The sequence below is a fragment of the Arvicanthis niloticus genome, chromosome 26 (genome assembly GCF_011762505.2).
Source record: "Arvicanthis niloticus isolate mArvNil1 chromosome 26, mArvNil1.pat.X, whole genome shotgun sequence".
NCBI classification, from domain to species: Eukaryota; Metazoa; Chordata; class Mammalia; order Rodentia; family Muridae; genus Arvicanthis; species Arvicanthis niloticus.
The window spans coordinates 32,325,607-32,349,319 of record NC_133434.1 but is presented as its reverse complement, the minus strand read 5'-3'; the positions used below and the strand labels follow the sequence as shown (position 1 = coordinate 32,349,319).

Below are 23,713 nucleotides of genomic sequence, written 5' to 3'. Positions count from 1 at the left end.
AGACAATATCTGCCATCCTCGCAATGCCCAGTAGAAATGAGACTCTTAAAGCTTAATGATTATCTGAAGGATTTATATATTTAGAAATGCTCAATCAACAAGATGCTTACACAGTTAGAGTTGTTACCCAATATCTAACCTTTTGATAGAAGTTGCTACCCAGGACAGCTTTCGACCCATCTGTGGTTCTCCATGGCTGACAGCCTCCTTGTTCTTCTCCTCCCCTTCTTCTTTTTCTCCCCTCCCCTTCCTCTCTTTCTCTCCCAGCTCCACCTCCTCTTCTACTGCCTAATCACCGAGCTCCACTGTGAATACAATGTAGCAGAATAAATATCCTGCTACATGTAGCTACCACTCTGAGCCCAGTGCCACACTGGGTCCAGGGCAGAGCCTTAGGTGCTTGGCTGGAGGTGAGGGGGGCACTAACAAAGACAACTGATTCCTTATGCTCTCTGGAAACTACAGGTAGTCAGGGCATCAGCAGCTGCAGTGGAGTACACAGGCAGTGAGACCCGCTACCATTCATCCAGGAATTGTGTAGGTAAGTCCTTGTAGTAGTTATGGGGTTGAAGTGGGGACACACTGCTGTTCTGGACCCCAGAATCAAAAGAAGCCAGCACAGAGGCAGAAGGCCACAGCTGAAGTGGGTGGCTAGGTCAATCTAGAGCCCATGTGAGGGTCTTCCGGAAAAGTCTAAAATGTTTCTACAGCAATGGACAGGGCAGATCAGAAATGTTCAAGGAACTCCATCCCTCCCTAAAGAACTACAGGTAGCTAATGGTTGCTAGGGGGAAGGACAGACATTTTCTTCTGTGATAGAGCCACTTGCTTGATAGAGCTTGGCCCCTCACTTGTGCCCCTGTAAGCAGTCCTAATGAAAACCACAGTGTCACAAAATATATAGAGAATATAGACGTTAAGATGGCAGGTGGACACCAACATGGCTCAGCTCTACTGTGAATGCCTGACGACCTGAGTTCTAGCCACAGAACCAACAGTGGAAGGAGAGAACCAATTCCTGAAAGCTGTCCTCTGACCTTACACACACACACACACACACACACACACACACACACACACACGGTTTTAAACAAATGAAATTAGGAGACTAGTTGGGCAGAAGAAAGGGATGAGCAGGAATAAAAGGGGGCATGAAATGATATTGGGGGTGAGCATGATCAGAATGCATTGTATACATATATAAAATATAATATATATTTCATATTTGATATATAAATAATTTAAGCTAATAAAAAACTGAAATACTCAAAGGGAAAGTTCATCCTGACACTGTGCCTAAAGCGTGGTCAGACTTCCTTCATTCTCCTGGCCAAGGACACAGTCAGCTGGGGCTCAGACCTACATCTCCAGTGTTTGCTCTAGAAAGCCCTCTCTCTCCAGAGATGCCTGGCATAGCGCACTCAACATCACTAACCCCACCCCTCCATCAGGTGGAGGGAAACCAGGCAGAGGACTGAGCATCGAAATCCCAGAATGCTGTACAAGACAGAGCTGCCTGAAGCCAAATGCAGGCCAAGGGCTCCAAGGTAAGCCAGCTCTGCTCTAATGGAAACAGGAGGCCAGCCGGCGGGGAGGAGAGAAACTGGGCTAAGAGGCCAATGCTGGATTCAGATCCTGGTTCATCTGCTCACTGCAGAATGCGGCAAAAGGATGCTCAGATGCATCCTTTTAGAGATGCTGGGAACCCTCCAAACTTCCAACAAACCATTTCTTTTAGCACTTGTCAGTTTTCAAAGCGGGGCCTGGCTCCCAAAACCTCTGGAGCCACTGTGCTGGTCTGTGGTCTTGGGAGAGTCCCTTTTTCCAGGGCCTCTGTCCCTTGTCTGAATTGTGCTAGCCCTTTCAGTCAGGGCTACCTACTGAGGCAATGTTGTCAAAAGTGGGGCAACTGTTCTTTCCACATACAAACCCTTGCTTCACAGCGAGCATACTACAGATATCCCAGCCCACCCTGTGCAGGCTGGCCATGAGTCCTCTGTCCTTCCTGATAACCTCCACACCTCTGTCCATCTTACATGTCACTCCAGACGCCTTGGTCTTTCTTATACAAACATAACATAAAACAAAACAAAACAAACAACCTGTGTGTTTTTTTAAAAGAAAGATTGTGTGTGTGTGTGTGTGTGTGTGTGCGTGTGCGCGTGTGTGTTCACACATGCATGTGAGGGTACCCACAGAGTCCAGAAAAGAACATCTGATCCCTTGGAGTTGGAATTTGGAATTATAGGTGTTTGCAAGCCACATGATATATATATATGTGCTAGAATGTAAACTCTGGTCTTCAATGATAGAGCAGCAAATCTTTTTAACCACTGAGCTCTCTCTCCAATCTCAGTGAGACATGGCATTCTCTATGGTGTTCTCTGTAAGATCATGGTGGTACCTCAGAACATGAGAGAGCTGAGGAAGGGACTCCCTTAGAGGATGCATAGACTGGCTCTCTACAAGAGAAGGTGGGCTCAGTCTTGGGGAGGCCTGGGTGACGCCTTAAAGAGTAGGAGGAATAAGACTTACTCCTGGAAGACAAGTGTAAATGGTGGGCACTGGCTCTGAGTTCTGGATAGAACCCCACCTAAGGACCAGCATGCTCAGCACGAGAGGGAATCTGCAGTGCAGCCTAAGATTTACACAGACACTGGCAACCACTGGACGTAGAAAGCTGGGTGGGCTGGGGGTTCCAGGCAGAAGTTGTGGGAAGAGAAAAGACAAGGACCAGTGACCCTGATCTCAGAGACATAGAAAGTCTCTGGGAAAGCTCACACAGCCCAGAGAGAGGAACTGGAGAGCTAGACCTACCAAAGGACTGAACAGAGACATGTCAAGGCCAAACACAGAAGGCGACTGTCTACCTTGGCATGAAGGTGAGCCTGAACCCTCTTTACACCCCTAAGCACTGAAGGTGCCTACCTGGACTAGTGCTGACCTGGAAACCAGAGATAAAGTGACTCCCCCAATGTGAGTCTCAATCTACCATTTGACCACATGAGGGCAGTAGAGACAACCCTGGCTAATCTAATCTGACTGTGGTACCCTAGACTGCAAGGAGAAGGGCTGCCCCTCGTCCAGGTGAGATCTAACTTCGAGGCTCCAAAGTCTTCCAGGGCTTCACAGTTGGACAATATGATTTTTTTTTCACAACAAAGAAGTGCCCACTGGAAAGACAACCTCAGTCAGTGTGTCTTGTCTCTAAGCAAGCCTGTGTCTGCCCCAGAACTCCACCCTACCCTTCTAGAGTCCAGGAAGGTACTTTGTGGGTCAATTAAGAGGCACAAGTGCCATGGAAAGCAAATGTTAAAAACAATTTATCAGCTCAATAAAACAAGTCCCTTAAAGACTTCTCTTTAAGGGAAGGCTTTGGAATACAACGATATTCCAGTTTAGGGCCTAGAGAAGAGGTAGCTGCTCCCTCAGCTTTTCCTCAGCTGACCATCTCTCCCTTTACCTGTGATGGTGACTGAGCCGTGAGCATCTTGCTGCAACACCGGGTTGCGTACCAGGCAGCTGTAGGTGCCGTTAGCACCCAACACCACCCTCAGCACACTGTGAACATCGAACAAGCCCTGCTCGTTGGCCATCTGGGATGTGGTCACGTTGTCAGTCAAGGGCAGCCCCTGTCCATCCTTCCAGAACACCTCAGCCTCGGGATAGCCCTGGTAACTGGAGCACGTGATGGTCACCATGTTCCCTGGACGCAGGTCTTTGCTGGGCTCCAGGGTCATGCTGGGCTTCGAGTAGGGGGCTGGAAGGTAGCAGAGGGCAGAGAGCAGAGAGCAATGACAGTCAGCACAGGCGATCCAGTATAGGAAAGGACACAAGAGGCCGAGGGTCAAGAACCAGCTCTGGGGCTTTGTAGCAGCAGTGGGAAGGGGTGGGCTGCATGCAGACTGGACAAGGAGGGGGACATGCTCCTGCCTGCGATTCCGCTGCCACCTGCAGGCTGGTAGCAGCATTGCAAAAGTCCCGGATGCCCACTGTCCTCATCAGCTACATGGATGCACTGAACCCTCAAGAACACACTGACCTATGCCAGCAGGTCAGGGAACAATGCTGTGCTGCCGGGATAGGCCTGCCCTGGACCCAGCCCCAGGGGAAGACGCACACCAGCTATTTGGTGTCTATTAGTTTCCAGATGAGATCAAACTGTGCCAGGAAAGCCAGGCTCAAGGGAGGAGCAGCATAGGGTGGTGTCCCTGCTCACCAGGGTCACCACAGGGTCTTCAGAGACCTGGACCTCCATGCCTCTTGGGTCAGAATCCCAGAGACAAAGCATTAAGAAGAGATAGGACCTCTGCAGCCATTCTTCAGGCTCATCAAAACCCAGGCCTTCCTTCTCATTATCTCGAGACAGACTGAGTCTCCTATCTGATTTTTCACAGCAGGCTGGTCTTGTCTGACAAAAGCCATCCCTGGGATCCAGACTTGGGGCAATAGGATCGTCGAGAGTCCCACAAGAACAAACACCTTCCCCGGCAGAACTCCTTCCCCTTTCCTGTCCATGACCTGCTGACCCAGATGCATCTCCATCTTTCCAGGAGATTTCTAAGCACTGGAGTCTGGGGAGTCAAGAAGGCCTCCGATCAGTGACTCCTCACTACCTGGAGTGCCCTGCCCCACCATCCTATCATATTCAAGCATCTCGATTGTTTGGAGACTGGAGATAAGGAACTAACTTCCTTTAACTTCAAGTGTAATTGATAGACCTATAGCCCTCCCCTTTAAGGTGACACTTAAAACTAACAAGTAAAAGCCCGTGGGGCTTCTGTGGATTGTGACGATCCTACTGTAACACCAAATTGAGTACCAGGTATCTGTAGGTGGCATTAGCATCCTGGACCACCCTAAGCATGCTGTACACATCAAACAAGCCCTGCTCCTTGGTCATCTAAGATGCGATCACAAGACCAGTCTGGTGAGCCCTGCCAGAACATCGAAGCCTCTGGGACAGCCCTGGGCGCTGGAGCATATGATGTCACCTGGTCCCCAGGTTGTTGGGCTCTGGAGTCATGCTGGGCTTTTTGAGTAGAAGGCTAGAGGGTGGCAGAGGACAGGGATCACCAGCAGCATCAGTGCAGGAGATAGTGGAAGATGCACGAGGCTGTTAGTGCGGGAGCTGGCTCATCTGTGGTGCAGCAGTGTGTAAGAGGTCACTTGGAGAAGGATGAAGAGTGGAAGCAGAGAGTGCCCCTCTCCACACTCACCGGCCACTTGCAGGCTAACAGCAGCGCTGTCAAAGTCCTGGATGCTCACAAAGCAGGTGTAGCTGCCCTCGTCGGTTACTCGGACGCGCTGCAGTCTCAAGGACGCATTGCCCTGCACCAACAAGTCAGGGAAGAGCGCCGTGCGGTTGGCATAGGCACTGCCTTGGTCCCGTCCCTCAGTGAAGCTGTGGACCAGCTGTTTGGTGTCTGTCAGCTGCCAGATGAGGTTGAGCTGTGCCAGGCTGAAGCCAGGCTCTGGGGAAAAGGAGCAGCGTAGGGTGGCATCCGTGTCCACCAGGGCCACCACAGGGTCTTCAGAGACCTGGACCTCCACAGCTCCTAGGGGTGAGTCGGAAGAGGCAGGGCAGTTAGGAAAGATGGGGTTTCTCGGGGTCTCTATCCTTTTCCAGCTCCCTCCAGGCTCTGCACACACTTCCTTTTAGGTCTGAGGCTCAGAGTAAGTTCCTATCTACGCTCCTCATTGCGAGCAGCTATGTGCCAACATGAATTAGAAATGCAACAAGGACCAAGACCCGGGTCATACCCTAGAGCTCACTTACATTGGAATGGAAGACAGAGGCAGTTTGTGATGGACACAGATTTCATCAGCTTGTAATTAGACTCCGTGTGTGTGTGTGTGTGTGTGTGTCAGTGTTATAGCATTGCCAAGCTTTGGATCCACTCTGTTCAAAACAAACAAACAAACAAACAAACAAACAAAACAGGGAAGCTGGGAGTGGAGAAGAAGAAAGAGGAAGTACTTATAAAAGAAAAAGAGAAAGAAAGAGCCAAGAAAAGCCAGGGACCAGGCAAGGAGGCAGCTTCCAAGCCTGGCAGGTACTCTCTACCTTGCAGGTCCTTTGCATTTTCCTACAAACACATACTATGTGTACAGGAAGGGTGCCTGCAAAAAGTAAACACCACTGTTCTTAGTGATTTCCTTCGGGTGAGAGAACTTCATGGGTTCCCTTTCTTCTCTTCATGAACATACTTAACTTCTATGCAAGAAAGAATGCCCATGTCTTTAAATAAGGTATGAGGCAGGAGCTCTATGAAACACAGAGCCCATGTAAGTGTGTGCCAGGGAGAGAGACCAGCAGGTACAAAGGCCCTGAGGTGCAGGCCAGAAAGATCACATGGGAAGGTAACCCAATGGGAAAGCCTACTGGAGGCTGGCCAGGGCTTTGAGAGATGCTGGAAGAAACCTGGGATTTCCCACCTTCGAGAGAATGTCATTATGGAGGGCACTGATTATTAGATGTTATCTGAGTAGCAAAGCCTGAAGCTCGCCCTGGCTCATCTATAGAGGGAGATATATTATAGAAGGGTGAGGGGGTAGTCAGGAGACCAGATCAGAGGTCGTCATAAGAAGTGATGGTGACACAGCAGTGGAAAGGCCATGTAAAGCTGTTAGCACAAGTCAGCTAGAGGCTAAGCACTCAGGAGGCAGAGGCAGCAGAATCTCCATAAATTTGAAACCAGTCTGGACAGTTCTAGGCCCTGGAGTGAAGAACAGCCATAGAGATTGAGAGAACCAGCCTGATCTGAGATGCAGTCTGAAGAATTATCAATGTTTGCTGGTTGATAGGGGGTGAGAAGGAAGGAATGTGGTGGTTTGAATGAAAATGTGGCTCCCAGAGGCTCATAGTTTAAATGTTTGGTCCCCAGCTGACAGAACTGTTTGGGAAAGATTAGGATGTGGCCTTGTAGCCGGACAGTGGTGGCGCACGCCTTTAATCCCAGCATTTGGGAGGCAGAGGCAGGCGGATTTCTGAGTTCGAGGCCAGCCTGGTCTACAGAGTGAGTTCCAGGACAGCCAGGGCTACACAGAGAAACCCTATCTCGGAAAAAAAAAAAAAAAAAAAGGATGTGGCCTTGTTAGAGGAGGTGTGGTGTCACTAAGGTGGGCTCTGAGGTTCCAAAAGCCTGTGTCATCCTCTCTGTTTTGTGCTTGTGAATCAGATGTAATCTTTCAGCTACTGCTCCGGTGCTCTGCCTGCCTGCCATCACATTCTCCACCGTAATGGTCATGGACTCACCCTCTGACATTGTTAGGCAAGCCCTCAAAGGAAATGCTTCCCTTTATAAGTTATAAGAAAACGGGCCCTGGAACAGGCTCCTCTGTTGGTCCCTGTGCCTTCTATCCTATAAACTTTCCAGCACAAACAGTCTTCAAGTGAAGCCATCTGAATACAGCACCCATAGAAGGCTTAGAGAAACTGTATTTGTTTTGTTTTGTTTGGGTTTTGTTTTTGTTTTTCGAGACAGGGTTTCTCTGTGTAGCCCTGGCTGTCCTGGAACTCACTCTGTAGACCAGGCTGGCCTCGAACTCAGAAATCCGCCTGCTTCTGCCTCCCAAGTGCTGGGATTAAAGGCGTGCACCACCACCGCCCAGCATTTGCTTTGTGATTATTCTTTTTACTATGAATTCTACACATACTCTTTCTTAGCATGTGATGTCTAGAGGTTGAAGCTGGCCCTGGATATCTTCCGTCAATCCCATGGAAACTCAGGCCAGTTTTCATCCTTGCCAATTAGACCTACATGTCCCCTTACAGGGGACAGCTAGGACATGGAACTTAGTCACCCAAAGTCCATTCTAAAGAAGTTAAAAACAGGCCAGGTGTGGTGGCATACACCTTTTATCCCAGCACTTGGGAGGCAGAGATAGGTGGATCTCTGTGAGTTTGAGACCTGTCTGTCTACATAGTGAGTTCAAAGACAGACAGGGACACACAGTGAGACTCTGTCTCAAACACACACACACACAGAGAGAGAGAGAGAGAGAGAGAGAGAGAGAGAGAGAGAGAGAGAGAGAGAGAGAGAGAGAACCCACAAGTAGAGATGGTGTGTTGTCTCTGGTGACCACTAGATGGCACCAGACACTCGGCTTTGTTGTCTCCATAGGGTAGATGACTTATCTAGACAGGGCATTTACTTAGCCAAGCACTAGGTGGGAAGTACCTTCATTTGTTTATCGTGATGATTGAGCACTGTGTACATAGCAAGCATCCAACAGTGCCCAAGGTTAGACCCTGCCTTCTGAGCAGGATGACAACAGGCAGTGAGCAAAAGAAGCCTATGTCAAGTGAAGGTAAATTCTAGGAAGAATGTAATAAAGCAGGGGGTGGGTGGTGAATAGAGAGGGAGGAAGAGTGCTATGCTGTTTTATACAAAGTGTCACAAAAGCATGCTGAGGGGCTGTTATTTGAGCAAAAAGTTTGCAGCAAAATAAAGAGTGGAATCATGCCTCTGTCTGAGGACAGAAAGTTCTGGGCAGAGATCCTTCCTGGAGCCCAGGAAGGAGTAGGCACCCCCACATACCCCCATGACCACGACCCCTCCCCTCACCTGTGAGGCAGAAGCACAGCATTCCCAGTGCTGTACACATACACACACCCACACTGGGGCCACCCCATCCTCGAAGCATCTTCCTGGGAGACAGCTGACAGCTGAGCTCTCCGTGGCCGATGGCTGCTCCTGCCTGTGGAAGAAGAAGAGGGGCCTTTGTCTCAAAGTTCCTCCAAAGTCATCAGGACCACCCAAATCTACGTGGGAAGAGGCTAGGCAGCCAGCCAGACAAGGCTGATGAGCCTGGGGTCCAGGCTGTGCCCAGGTAACTTTGGCTGATGGGAGAGTAAAGGGGTCGGCTTTAGACAGACTTGGGGTTCAACTTGAAAAGTTTACTTGACCCTAAAGGTAGCCAGGAGCTACTGAGGGTTCTGGATTAAAGAAACAGCATCGTCAGGGATGCTCTGATAGCATCTTCAGGGTGAATGAAAGGAGCCAGAGGAGGATAAAGCAGGTAGGTAGAGATAAGAATGGCAGCATCTGAGAGCCTAGGACACGAGAAGGCAACAGTCAGGACACTTGGTTCTGAGGCCTGGTTACTGGGGCAGAAAATGTGGAGCATTTGATAAAACGTTAGGTTAGGAGCATGTGTGCAGAAACCCCAGGGCAGAGTCGTAGGAGCAGCAGAAATGTAAGGATGTGGAGTCTGGAAGAGACATCTGCTAGTTTAATACATGTGTACCAAACAACCAAGGCCCAGCAGAGAAGAAAGAGGCCAGGGCAGAGCTGGTGTCAGTGTCAGGCCTCAGCAAGAGTTGGATCTGTTACAACAGACCAAGTCTGACCCCGGGGATGGGGGTGGGGGTGGGGGTGGGGGCAGACTTCCCGGGTTTAGCTTACAGGTGCCTGACTCAGGCAGGCTGCAGGCTCCACTTTTCGGTCTCTCGCTGTTGCCTGCTCAAGCCATGTGACCCACATCCATCCGTCCCACCTAACAGTAATTAGCAAGAATATGAACACATATCCTCATGACCACTTCCAGAGACAGACTGTATGCCTTGGTCACGTTTAGCAGGAGAAACAAATAAACAAATACAAACATAAAAAAGCCCAAACACAAGAGCTGCAAAGAGCCCAATCCTATGGTACTCTTACCTCTGATGGAGCAAATGCTGCCTACAGCCAAGCATTTGGTCTAGCCTCAGGTACCCAGGGACAGCCTTTCCACCCTATGAAACACCTTTTTCCTCCCCCCCCCCCCCCCCCCGCCTCATGTCAGGCAGCTGCACAGAGGGAGTCCCTCGGCCAAACCCTGCATCCTGGCCAGCCACCCACTTCCCTGGCTGTCCATGCTTCATTGCGGGGAAGCCCAGGGCAGCCACTTCCTTTCCAGATGCTTCCCGGCCAAAGTCTGGTGGCCTCAAAGCCTTGCTGTCTGGGTGCTGAGTCAGCAGTTCCAATTCATAGTGGTATCCTTGGGGACACCACTTCCTGCCTAACAAGGGCACCGTCAGCCTGCAGGAAAACCTAGCAGGCAGCTGCCCGTACTACTGGCTATGTGCCACGGGCAGCTAAAGCTACAGAGCTGCCAGCTTCTAAGTCTTCTGTCCTCTTTTACCCCTAGTCAGAAGTAAAACCTGGGAGCTGGGGTGTGGCCCAGTGGGTGGAGTGCTGTCACAGCAAGTAGGAAGCTCCTGGTTCTACCTCTGAGCCCTCTTAAACCAGGTGTGGTGGTACATGCCGGTAATCTGAGCGCCCCCAGATAGAGGCAGGAAGACCAGGAGTTCAGGGTCATCTTTAGCTACATAGTGAGTGAGTGCAAGGCCATCCTGGGTTACGAGAGATGCTCATCTCAAAACGAAAACAAACCCCAAGTCTGTCAGTGTTTCTTGGGCCCTGTATCCTCCACCCCTTCCACTCTGCTGCCTGGGCCTGCCATCTAGGGCCACCTGGGCCCTCTTCCCTGACTCCACATGTCACCCCAACCAAACTCGTTCTCTCAGGTGCCTTCTCTTAAGACCTAAGACAGGAATCAGCTCATGTCCTCCCCTGCTTAAGAATCTCCCACGGCTCCCCAGTAATTACAAGAGAAGACCTACATACCTCTACCTGACACTCTTAGGATGCCTTCTTGTGCTTCAAGCTATTTCCTGTGACTGGGCTTTACCCCTAGGATTGCTTGTGAATGTCTGTTGAACATGTGGGATCAAGGAGTCCCTCTCCTGGTCAGGCTAGTTGAGGTTCCCAGAGCATAGCTGTTCCTCACTCCAGAATGTCCAGAGTGGACCTAGCCTTGTCCCCTCTGATTCTTTCACTCTGTTCTGGACTCAGGAAGCACATCATTGTAATCCAGCCTTGAAACTCCAGGGAGTCTTCTCCCAACCCGCCAAAAGACTACAGAGAAGAGCTAGCCACTCTCGAGTTGAAGCTACTGCAAGCATATTCAATCAATCCCAAAAGATTTAGGACCCAAGGACACTCCCAAGACATCACTCAAGACTCATTACCCCAAACAGTAAAAACAGCAAACCTGACTGCCAATGCGGTCTGAGCCAAGATGCCCTGGACCTGAAGGTTCTCAAGAGGGATTATACCCCCCACCATAACCAATAGCATCGTCCCTTTTATAAAGATATTATTATTATTATTATTATTATTATTATTATTATTATTAGGATATTAGATCCCATGAAACTGGTGGTTGTGAGCCACCATGTAGGTGCTGGAGACTGAACTCTGATCTGCTGCAAAAGCAGCCAGTACCCTTAACTGCAGAACCATCTCTCCAACCTGATTTCTTTGTTTTTGATTATGTGTTGCTGTGTGTCTGTTTGTACAAGTGTGGATATGTGCACAAGGAAGAAGTGCAGGTGCCCAGGGTCTAGAAGAGGGTGTCAGATCTCCTGAAGTGGGGGTTGCAGACAGCTGTTGAGTCACCATGTGAGTGCTGGGAATGGAACCTGAGGTTACCTACAAGAGCAACACACGTTCTTAACTACAGAGCCACCCCTCCATCCCCACCCCACAGTCTACCCCACACCTCCAAACCTCTCATAATGGGGACAAAGATGAGAGAGTTGTGGAGCTTTAGAAATACCAGCTAAGTTCCTGGATCCAGATATGCCAGAAGCAAGATGCAAACCTAGATGGGCCAATCTTTTCCTCGCTTAATCCAGGTCCAGCTAAGTTTCTGTGTGCAACTGTAGGGATCCTTATATATGTAGATTCATCTATGTATTGGACAATTCCTTTAATAATGCATGGAATACCTGTAGCAGAGGCCGTGGCCACAAAGGTGACTAATCTGTGTGTATGTTTTCAAATAGCAGACCCAATACAGAAGGCGACATGCCTTTCACTACAACCCACTTTAAGATTCCGTGAGGGATTCTGGGTGGCATCTGAGAGCCATCAGGGCCTCCAAGTGTGTCCTGAGGACCTGAAGCAGCTCTCCAGGTAAGGCTAGGAAAGGCGAGATTCGTCTCAGACACATCTGCTGTCTCTCAAGCAGATCTCCTTGATATCACAGCATATGAAAGACCAAGGCCTCAAAAGCAGGAGGAACTGAGCTTGATCATCAGGAGGAAATACCAGGCATGGTGGTATTCGCTTGTAGTCCCAGGACTGGGGACATGAAGAAAGATGAATCCTTAGGCTCACTGGCAAACCAACCCAGCCTGCCTGGTGAGTTGTGGACTAGTGAGAGACTCAGTCTCTAAACAAAACCAAACTAACAAAAAACCAAGGTGGGTGACAATTGAAGATCGGAAGTCAAGGTTGTACTCTGGTTTCCACAGCTAGTACCCACACGGGTACACGCACATGCACATACACACACACACACACACACACACACACATGCACATACACACTGGGGCTCTGACACTGCACTGTATAGCCTTAATAAGGTCACCCAGAGTGGGGGTTTGAATGAGGATGACCCGCATAGACTCACACTGTTGAATATCTGGCCTCCAGCTGTTTAGGAAGGATCAGGAGGTGTGGCCCTGTTGGAGGAGGGGTCAAGCTTGATGTTTCAAAAGATAGGTGCTATTCCCAGTGTGCTCTCTGTCTCCTGCTTGGTGTTTTATCACAATAAAAAAATAATAATAACTACACCAACCTTTCTAAAAAGAAGAAGAAGAAGGAGAAGGAGAAGGAGAAGGAGAAGGAGAAGGAGAAGGAGGAGAAGAAGCAAACAGCAGCAGTAGGGGAGGGGGCTGGAGACATGACCCAGTGTCTAAACATATTTGCTGTTCCTGCAAAGCACCTAGGTTTAATTCCCAGCACCCACACGGTGGGCCACAAACCATTCACAACTCCAGTTCCAAAAGATCTGACCCCCTCTTCTGACCTCTGGTATCAGGCACTCCCATGGTACCACACCCATGAAGGCAAAACGTTCATATACATAAAATAAAATAAATGGCTCTTCTTTCATTTGTTCATTCATTTACATCCATTTACCGAAGTATTTAATATTTTAAATGTTTAAGCATTGAAGTGCATGGCACAGCCATGTACAGAGGTAAGAGGTTGGCTTGTGCAAGTCAGTTCTCTCTTCACCACATCGGTTCTGGGGATCGAACTCAGGTTGTCAGGCTTGGAAAAAGGCCCCTTGCCTTGCTGAGCCATCATCTTACTGGTTCAACTTCCCCTCTCTGAGCTCCATATTTCCAAAAGGAAAACATTACTAAACCTAATGGATCGACTTCCCGATATCAATCCTTAGTACTATCATGCAAGTGACACTGAAATACAGACAGCCGTGTCACCACAGAAGACACCAATTATTCCCTTAAATCTGCTCTCCTCTTCTGTAGCATTATTAGTCAGACACGGGACCGCTCAACTGAAGACTACAGATCCCAGACTTCCTCTCTTCTGGGCGTGGCCACAGGATCATTTCCTGACTAATAAGATTTCAGAGGAACTAACTTGTACAGTTTCTGGGTCATGTCCTTAAAGATGGAGGACACACTCTTTTTTTTTTTTTCCTCCTCCCCCCTTCCAAAGCATAGACCAGAAATGTGGCAAGCCTTGTAGGACCACACCGGGATAACACCCTAAGAATTACAAACCAGCAAGACAGAGGGTCCCTGGGACTGTGGTTTCCACCCTGAATATAGCTAGATGGTCACATGGGTGACAAGTAAGCATCTGCTCTAGCATAAGTCACTGTTATTTTAGTCTTTCTTACAGCATCTCAATGAACTAATTTAGGGAGCCATCCCTCTCTGTTTATCTCTTCCTTCTCTCTCCACCCTAGGAAAATTGCTATGCTCAGAGCCACAAAAGAAACCGTCTAAAATAGTTGTCTCAAAATTTGAGCTACAGACAGTCTCAACAATCACCAATGGATGACAGAGGCCAGTAAAGAGATGTTTCAAGGATGGAAGTGCCCCAGAGTGTGTATGAAAGGAGCAAAGACTGATGCTTAGAACAAAAGGGTGAATGTGGGTCCACAGAATAGGATGCGGAGACAGGGGAGTGAGGCATGCATGTTTCAGGGGAAGAAAAAAAAAAATCACACTGAAATTAAGCTGGGTTCGTGCCCCTGCAAAGTGAGAGACAGGGGAAGTCATTCACACAAGGTGACTACAGAAAGCAAAGCTGGGGTCCCCTGGAGAGACCAGAGACCAGAGTTCCTACAGAATGAGAAGAGGCCCCAAGGGCAAATTCTGGAGTAACCTCAGAAGTGGATGGCTAAGTGTCAGAACAGGAGACTTTTCCCAGGCCACCCTTAGCAGCTTGTATTCTCTCTCTGAGGATGGGAACCAGCTATCCCCAGGCAGTCTGCTTGCTTTGAGGCAGATCACTGATGAAAAATGCTTCCTTTACCCTGAGCCAAAAATCTGTCTCTCAAGACAGCTTATATTGGTCCTCATGAAGTCCCTACAATAGCACAACAAGCGTGTGTCCTTTCTCATGGCTCTGCAAGTATTTGCAATCCCTTGACAAGGTCACCACCAGGCAACTGTGTCACTTAGTTCACAAAAAAGAAAAAAAAAATAGATTATCAAAAATTTGCCCATGTCTAGTCAGTCACCTGCTTCCGATGAAGCTAGGGAGGACTGGAGCTTCAAGGTTGTTCCATGTGTTCTGACAGTTCTGACAGGGCCCATCCAAGTCCATCCCTCAACTTCCAAGCTTGATTAGGCTGGCTGGCTGACAAGTCCCAGGATCTACCTATCTCTGTCTCCTGCAGTACTGGGGATATAGGGAACCCCTGTACCTGGCTTTTACTTGTGTTCTGGGAATTCAAACTCAAGTCCTCATATTTGTTAGGCAAGCACTTAAGGCAAGCACCATCGTCTCAGCTCCTAAAATGACACATTTTCATAAAAAATATAGGGGAAAGGTTTGGAGAACAGGTGTATAACCAAAGTATAATATGACCAGTCCTTTGGTGACAGTGCATACTGGTGACATTGGGTAAGGAGGATTAACAATTCCCTGACAACTTTCAGGGAGGCTTATGAAGGACTGTTCAGAGAAGGGGACATCCCTCCGCCTGGGAGAGGATGTGGCAGAGAAAAAGATGGAGTGAAGAAGGAACATCACCACATATTCTGGGAAGACGGCACCCTGGGAGAGAGATGCTGCGGGAAGCTGAGGCAGAGGTCACCTAAGGATTCCAGGTTGCTTCTGTGCAGTGGGGAGCTGAGACACTGTGGCCTACACCTCCACCTCCTCTCCACGTTCTACCCCAGACTGTCTTGAAATATCCCTGACAGCTTCTTGGAGGCAATGACTCTTAAGTTTGTTCCGCATAAGGACAGCCAATCCCATGGGCCAGATGCAATTAAAACAGATCACCACTTTCCTCACCTGACTTGCTTAGTTCTCCCTGGCCATCTGTGCTTTTCCTCCTTGGCAATGGAGTAACACATACTCCAGGCATTTGCGCGCGTGCACACACACACACACACACACACACACACACACTCCTGAGGGGCTAGTCTCCACATGGTTGCTTATTTTCTCCGCAGTCCTTATTGAATTCCTCTTTTACTTTCAATGGCTTCTTCTGATTCCAGGGATCAGCCCCCTTGTAGGGAATCTGCCCTATATGATGCAGGGAGGTTGTGGCTCAACCTCAAACCTGGGCTTGTGACCAGATCTGACTCAGGGATAAAACCCTTGTCCAACTCCCAGCTCAGGGACGGGAAGTGAGCCAAGCCACAACCAATCAGAGTCTTTGCTCAGCTTGACGGTCAGTCTTCGCCTTCCACTTTGTTTGAGGAGAGGTTAGCTTCTGGGAATTACTCTATGTCCATCCCCCACCTCACCACAGCAACTCTGGAATTGCAAACACATCCAGCTTAGTGGGTTGTGGGAATGCAAACTCAGGTCCTCGGGCTTCACTTCCCACAGAGCCATCTCCTCAGCCTGTTTTATTTATTTATTTATTTATTTATTTATTTATTTATTTATTTTGAGTCAGGGTCTCCTATGGCCAGGATTGGCTTCAAATTCATTACGTAGCTGAGACTGGCCTTGAACCCCTGATATTCCTACCTCTACTTCTCAGTTACTAGAATCATAGGTTTGTGTCAGGAAGCCCTCCTGCTAAAATGGAAGTGTGACATTACCGGACAGCCCTGAGCTCGAAGCAACGTGGCAGCTCCCTGTGTCAGCAGAGCTTCCTCTTCTCTGTGGTATCCTGGACCCCACACCTGAGGATGTGGTGTAGTTCTGCACCTGAGATTCCTGGAATGCTTTCCCATGCTAATGAGGCATCTCAGTAGACTTAAGCCTTTACCACTGACCTTCCCCCCCCCCATGTCCTTACCCTCTCCACCAAAATATATAACCCTTGGTTCACCCCAAATAAAGTATGCATAAAACCCACCCTGAAAAAAGAAATTGCACAAGCTATGTTCCTCTCAGATAGCTGTTTGAAGATCCTCAGAGAAGGCCTTCCCTCCCCACTGCCACCCCGACTCCCTCCCAGCAGGACCAGGATCCGGCCCATTTCAGACTCCATTTCATCCCTCCAGCTGCATCTGAACACCCCGAGAGGAAGAAAGTGGAGGACCCACAGCTTTGCATCATATACCCAGCTTCACAGAGGTAATTGTTGTCATTACTGCGATGACAGCCACAGGCATGACCTAGGCCTTCTGGCTCCTTCAGTTCAGGCTTCTCCACCTCTTCCCAGGCTAGACCTCGTCTGTAGAGCTGTGCATGTAGCCTGCAACTGTTAGGCTTTCTGAGTGCCCTCCTTTCCACCCAGACCCCACCAACCCTGGACTCCAAAGCAGCAAACACACAGCTCAGGTCTGGCTCCATCTCGTCCTTATCCTCTGCTCATCCCAGAAACTGGGTCACAGCCCTACTCATTAAGAGCTCCAGTCCCCAATGCCCACTGCTGTCACCCCCAGGTCAGGAAAATATTTCAGTGTTTCCCCTGGGAAGGTGAATGCCCAGAGTTATGAAGGTGTGGTAGCATCTTTCCCAGGGCCACAAAGAAACGGAGAAAGAGCGTGCGTCTGCCAACTTGAAAACTAGTCAGAACTGGAGGGTATAGGAGGCTCTCCTCTCCAGGAGTGAAGAGCACCATGTGACAAAGACTAGGCCTCTGGCAGCATAAGAATATTCTATCAGGGACCACAAGTCTCTGTGGTCAGGTCTGTCCTTCTCCCTGGCTCACCAGATGAGTTCTGTCTGCCCAGTGGCACCCTTGGCACATTTTCCAGAGTCCAAATTGTGAGGTCAAACATGAGGCTGCCTCTGGAGTGGCAGAAAGAGCCAGTTTTGAAGGCAGACAGTAGATTGCCCTCACCACCTACCCATTCTGTGTCTCTGGGCACGTGACCTTTCACTTTCTCCTCAGTGATGTTAAGACAATCACAGGAGACGATGGTCATCTGGCACAGCCCTACCCCAGTCCTTCCCTGAACACTGCAGGAATAGCTGGCTGACCTATGATGGTGGCAAAGGCTGTAATAACAGAATATGTGGTTCTCTCCCAACGTGTGACCCATACTGAGCCCTCTCCCTAACCGCCTCCCCCCTTTTTGCTGGTAGATTTCCCTGCCACTCCTGCCCCAGGGTGTGGGGAAAGGGACAGCAGTGAGAAATCCCCACTCCTCAGAGGATAAGCTTCTGGACAGTGACATCATCCTCCATGTCCCTCTTCCTTCTTTCCCACCCTATGACTCAGATCCACAGCTCAACAGCCCCCGTGTGGTCATAATCTCAGAGGAATTGGTTTGCTTTCTGCGGAGCCCAACCCAGAAGCATCCGGCTAGATGTCAGACACTCACTCAACACTTTCTAGGAGTCTCTCTGAGGATCCAGAACACCAGCTCGCAGCTCTGGGATATCACTGCATCCCTAACTGGATTTCTCATCTTGGTGTCCAACCCAAATCCCACCAAAAAGAGTGAACTCTAGAGATCAGCACTGGGGGGAGGGTGACTCCCGCAGAAAGCTTCAGGAGTGGCCTCGCCAGAATAAGGATGCTGGCTCCCCAGAGGCCTGTTCTGAAAGGCCACCACTTCTATAACTGTTCTGAAGATAAACATGAAAGCATCCAGCCCAGCTGCCAGGCACCCAGCTGCCAGGCATCTGAGCATCTTGGACATTCAACCACCCTGTTCCCATCAGGTACCTGAACAGAACTTAAAGGGGACAGAGATGGGGAAGAGAACCAGGTCGAAAATCCCAACTCACTTCTGAAACTAGGCTTCTTCCCTTACAAGATGTCCTCTTGTAGCAGAGTCTGGAGCACACGAGCAATACTCTGCAAGCAGGAAGAAGCCACCACGTATGCACACAATACAGAACCCTATAGATCAGTCATGGGACCAACGGACTCATCACTGGAGGTATTCTGTGCATGTGCAAACATTCTCTTTATGGTTTCTTTGCCTCTTGGAATTTTGAAAAAAAAAAAAACAAAAAAAACAAAAGACGATGTTCACAGTGCCAACCTAAAGTGACAAAGTAATGCAAACGTTTTCCCTTTTGACCGAAGTCTCATGTATCCCAGGTGAGCTTTGAACCATATAGCCTAGGATGACTTCTGATCCTCCTGCTTCTACCCCTAAACGCTGAGATTACCCGCCATGAGCCACTACGACCAGTTTATGCATTGCTGGTCACTGGGGATGCAATTCAGGAGTCATGGGCGCCAGGCAAGCACACTACTAACTGAGCTATATCCCCAGCCACACGATGAAAAATTCACTGATAGCAGGACAATGTGTCAGCTAAGTGTGATGTATTTGTAACACAGGGGAAGCCGTGCATGTGCCACAGTTAACCAAGAGTTAGCGCTGGAGCTTGAGAACACCAGCTACCAGGAAAACACACACATCCAAAATACCCCCCTTCCCAAGCAAGGTGGAAATAGGGCACTGCTCCACATCCCTTAGCTCCTGGCTGGGGACCTAAGGGACATCTGGCCTACCACTCAGTCAACAGAGCCCATAAGACAGGTTTAGGTTTCAATTCAAGTACCGATTTCAGAGTCACCTATTTACAGGTCTCCAAACTACTCAGAATGTCGTTGATAAACACTAGGAGTCCTAGGGATTTCTGGGAGGCTCAAGTAAATAAATAGCTCTCAAACTGTTCAAACAATTTCATTAGCTTCTCAAACTGAAAGTAACTACTACACACTCAAAAAAAAAAAAAAGGTCTTTGAGCCTGGCCTGGTGGTGCATGCCTTTGTCCCAGCATCTGGGAAACATCGGCAGGTGGATTTCTGTGAGTTTAAGGTCAGCCAAATCTATAGTGATATCCTATCTTTAAGAAACAAAACAAAAGCCCAAACTATTAAAAAAAAAAAAAGATTTGGGTTTTAATTTAATCAATACTCATTTACAGATCGGCCACAATCAATTTGAAGGAAAATAGTTTTTCACAATTAAGTAGGTGTCTCCCCGACACATACACAAAAGCCCCAGACACACACATACAAACTTCGGGTTTAATATTTGCTTAATATTTCCTTTCAGTGATAAGCTCTCAGGTCTGAGTCATCCACCATGGGTTTCTCATTAGGACAGGTTTGGCTTAGAAATGAAAACTCCCTATCTGCCAGTTCACTGCCTTAAGCTCCGAAATCTGCGACTGGTTGACTGGGGCCTAGTGAGGAAGAGCCCTGGGGAACTGGATTCAATCTTCTAGTCTCTGTGTCCCACCCTGGGACAGCTTCTCCCCACCTTCCTTCGGGATTTCTTCTGCACCTCCATTTAGCTAAGACAGCCCAAACTGTCCCATCCCTAGCCTTTAAAGCTATTCCCGGAACCTGTTCCCTCGTGCTCTTCTGCAGACCTGGCCCACCCCACCCCCTCACCCTTCAGAGCCAAGAACAGGGGACCACCTAACTTCGTGCTCCCTTCCCCCGCAGCTTCCCCTTTCAGAGCTGGCATTCATGGTGTTTTCCTCCTCAAAGTCGGGAGAAGCCTTCCCTCCCAGTCTTGGCTAGCAGCTTCCTTAAGATTTGTGAACCATCAACCCAGTGACCTACCTGCCTGCATTCCCACTCCACACCCAGGGCCTGAATAATCAGTCACCCACCCCGTTTCGGGCCCCACAAGTTCCAGACCTGGGAGTCATCAGATCCCACAAATCCCAGCGGGTCTCAGCCCCCCCCCCAAGGAGGGAGCGGCCAAGCTGGGGTGCTCCCGGCTCCTCGCGGCCCTAGAACCCTAGCGGTGACCGTGGATCAGGGTGCCGGTGCCCTGCGGGAAAGGGCCGCCGAGTTCCCACCTCCCTGCACCCGGCGCCTGAGCGCGTGCGGTCCAGGCGCGGCCGCACACAAAGGCGGTCCCAGCCCACGCCGCCCCGCGCCACGCAAGCACTCACCGCGCCGCGCCGACTCCCGGGACACGGCGGGGCGCAGCCCAATCGACGCTACCGTTGGTGCCGCCGCCGCGAGGCCCGGCCAGACTGGGGCCGGGGGCGGGAGTGTGAGGGGCGGGACGGCCGGAGGAAGCTGAGGGCCCGGAAAGGCCGCCCGAGTGCGCCCCAGAGGCTGGATTGGCCCTGCAGCGGAGATCCGAGGGTGAGGCCTGAGCCCGCCTGCTGGGCAGGGCCCGGGGTCTGGACCCGCCCAGACCCAGACCCTTGCAGGACCCCGGCGGGGGAAGACCTGGTACTCCGAGGAGGAGGTGTCGGGCTACTCGCTCCCCATCCCCCCACACGGATCCTAGCATTTCCAAGAGCCGAAGTTTCTTTTGCGGTGAGAGGGGACAGGTGACGGGCCATTGACCACTCCCTCCCTCCGAGCTGCTGGCTCCAAGCCCCGCCGCAATCCAGCTGTCCCATTCAGTCCAGAATTTCTCCCCCTCGACCCTAGGCCCGCACCGCGCACCGCGGCTCGGAAAGGGTTAACTCGAACAGCGAAGAATTCCGAGTTGCTGGGAGCTCTCTATAAATACAGTGTCGTGGGCGCCCCGAGCCAACCACAGGGCAATTTCCACTGAGATGGTTTTCCTCTTTTTATTACACCCACAGCAACCGAACTGACGCTGCCCCCAACCCTTTTGCCCCAGCCGTATGCCAGCTGTTGGCCACCCCAAGTTCCAAGGAGAAGAGAAAGCCTGGGTGCCCCCAGCCCTGACCCCTTTCTTTGCCACCTATCTAGTTCCATCTCCTTGCACAATGTCCTTTAAAAATCGAGCTGCAGGCAGCGACAAGAGGAGGGCAGAGGGATGTTTAAGCTTGTGTGGAATTTGGGAACATCCCTACACCTGTGCTTGTAACTGTCCCTCACACAGACAGGAAACAGCAGCAGGTAGAGGGCCTTCTGTGGGCTCAAGTTTAGGCAGAACGCTTTCCCTGCTGCCTGCATAGGTCTTCCCAAGGGTCCCACCAGGTAGATATTATTTCTATTTTGCAGATGAGAAAATTGAGACTCAGGGACTCCAACCTTGCGCTGCTTCCAGACTTAGCAACCAAGTGACAGCAGCTGTCAGAGAGAGCTTAGGGAATATGCATGAATCCATGCGGGTCTCTGCTTGTGCCAGCTACTATTTTAAGCTCTTCACAATCTATCTCTTTTAATCAATCCTCAAAATTCAGTGAACTGAATGCTGTTACTCTCATTTTTGCAGATGAGGAAGATTCAGACACAAAGAGGTTTTATAGTAACTCACCTGAGGGCACCCAGCTATTAAGGGGAGAGTCAGAATTATTTTATGTCCTTGAATTTGTGCGTGGAGATCAAATATAGCTATGTCTATGCTTCTAAATATAAATTTGGCATTAAAAAAAAAATGTGTGCATGGTCTTGCCCTTGAACCAAGGCTCTCATGTGGAGGTCAGAGAGGATAACCTTGGGTATTGGTCCTTGACTTCCATCTTACTTAAAACAAGATGTCTATTTTTTTTTTTTTCTGCTGTGTGCACCAGGCTAGCTGGTCCATGAGCTTCCCAACTCAACCATGATAGGTGGTGAAGGAACACTTTACGCTGGGGGGAGGCTTTTCTCATCCTTGCCCAAGAGCACAGTCCAAGAGGGAAGAAAATAATGAGCACTGGTTCTCAGTTCAAGGAGTTCTGACGACCCCAGGAAAGGGAAACAACTTGAACAAGAAGTCGAAAGTGTGTCTAAAGCACCATTCAGCTGAGATGCTCTCAGTTGGCCACAGACATAGAAGGGTGGGATGACCATTCTAGCACACAAGCGTCTCTTGGTTTAGAAGAGATTGGCTTGGAAGATGTTGGCTTAGGAAGTTGACCGTAGGGATGTTTCCAGCAAAGTCCTATCTGAAACAGAGGCATTCAGGATGAAGGGTATTCTCCACACTTTCTATCTGGACAAGGGTCCTCCCATTCCCCTTCTCTGTTTTCTGGACCAGCACTGTTGTGGTTTGAATGAGACCTGCTCTCACAGCTCATACGTTTGGATGCTTGGTTCCCAATTACTGAAATTGTTTGGGAAGGATTAGAAGGTATGGCCGGCATGGTTGGCTTTTTTCGAGACAAGGTCTCATATCGCCCAACTGGCTTCGCACTTGCTCTGTAGCCAAAGATGATTGTTAATTTCTGATCCTCCTGCCTTTACCTCCCGTGTGCTAGGATCATAGGCACGGGCCACCATCCCCAGTTTTATGCAGAGCTAGATATCAAACCAAGGCTTTGTACATGCTGGGCAAGCACCCTAGTACTGAGCTACACCCCAACCCCAAAGCAGCTCAGAGACGTTGGATGCCTCACTTGAGAACAATACTCAAAATCTATTTGTTTTATCTGCTTCAATAAGAAAAAAAAAATCAAACCTCGGCTGTGCCAGAGCCCAAAACCCTGTTTGGACATTTTTCTAGAAAATCACTGTGACACTTAGCCAAGACTTTGGCACTGGCCACCAAGCTCAGCCTGGAGTTGTTTACATTTGTAGGCCCCATGTCCTTAGAGTTTGGACCAGGGCCACCACTCAACCCTGACCACTCATGTAGGGTTCACAAGGCTGCCTTCCAACATCCAGTCTAGACTGAGGCAAGCAAATGGCCAAGACCAATGTAGGGCTGGAAACAGTAAGTGGTGGCCACTGCAGGCTCCTTCTTTCTGGCTTTCTCCTCCTGGGAATTGAGTCTTGGAACAGGTTTCAAGTATCCGAAACGCTTCCAGCTGGAAGCAGCTGGTAGAGAAAACAGCAGAAGCAATCTCAAGAAAGAATTGATCACACAAAGAGGATCATCTGAGACACCCCACTCTGCCTCAGTACACTCAAAACAGCAAACTATAACCCAGCTTGCATAGCTATTTATCTGCTTCATCTGACTCACTACCCCATTCTTGTTCACCCTCTCCTGTATCTGTCCTCCTTCCCCATCCTTGATGAAACCATTTGACCCTCCCTTGCTTTCCCCCAAGAGCTTTCCAGAGCCCAGGTTCACAATACTCCCAATCCTAGGAATCTATTTTAGACTTTCTTGGAGGTTCTGCCGCTAGAGGTTTAGGGAATCCTCCAAATTGAAGGCTGAGGACAGTGTTTTTAAAAAAACAAACAAACAAACAAACAAAAAAAACCAGAAGAACAGGGACTGGAGAGATGGCTCAGCTGCCCAAGAGTTTGCTGAGCGAGCACAAGATTTGAGTTCAATCCCCGGTACCCACATTAAATGCAGGGAACAGCATTGTTCACAATCTCAGTGATGTGGATGGAGAAAGAAGGACCCCTGGAGCTTGTTGGATATCCATTCTAGCCTAATCACTAAGCTCCAGGTTATGCTCAGGTTTTG

The 23,713-nt window shown here is 49.5% G+C and overlaps 1 protein-coding gene across 1 annotated transcript in view; it reads right to left on the bottom strand.

Moving 5' to 3' along the window:
* Positions 1-20,696, bottom strand: part of Cd276 (CD276 molecule) — a 29,019-nt gene extending 8,323 nt beyond the window's left edge. Inside the window, 11 exon segments of the mRNA XM_076925528.1 lie at positions 3,464-3,760; positions 3,924-3,994; positions 3,996-4,107; positions 4,110-4,171; positions 4,173-4,262; positions 4,770-4,928; positions 4,930-5,008; positions 5,011-5,048; positions 5,216-5,558; positions 8,571-8,703; positions 20,334-20,696. Of these exon segments, the coding sequence (XP_076781643.1) occupies positions 3,464-3,760; positions 3,924-3,994; positions 3,996-4,107; positions 4,110-4,171; positions 4,173-4,262; positions 4,770-4,928; positions 4,930-5,008; positions 5,011-5,048; positions 5,216-5,558; positions 8,571-8,649 (1,330 nt within the window). The 5' untranslated portion in view covers positions 8,650-8,703; positions 20,334-20,696.
* Between the last annotated feature and the right edge of the window lie 3,017 nt (positions 20,697-23,713).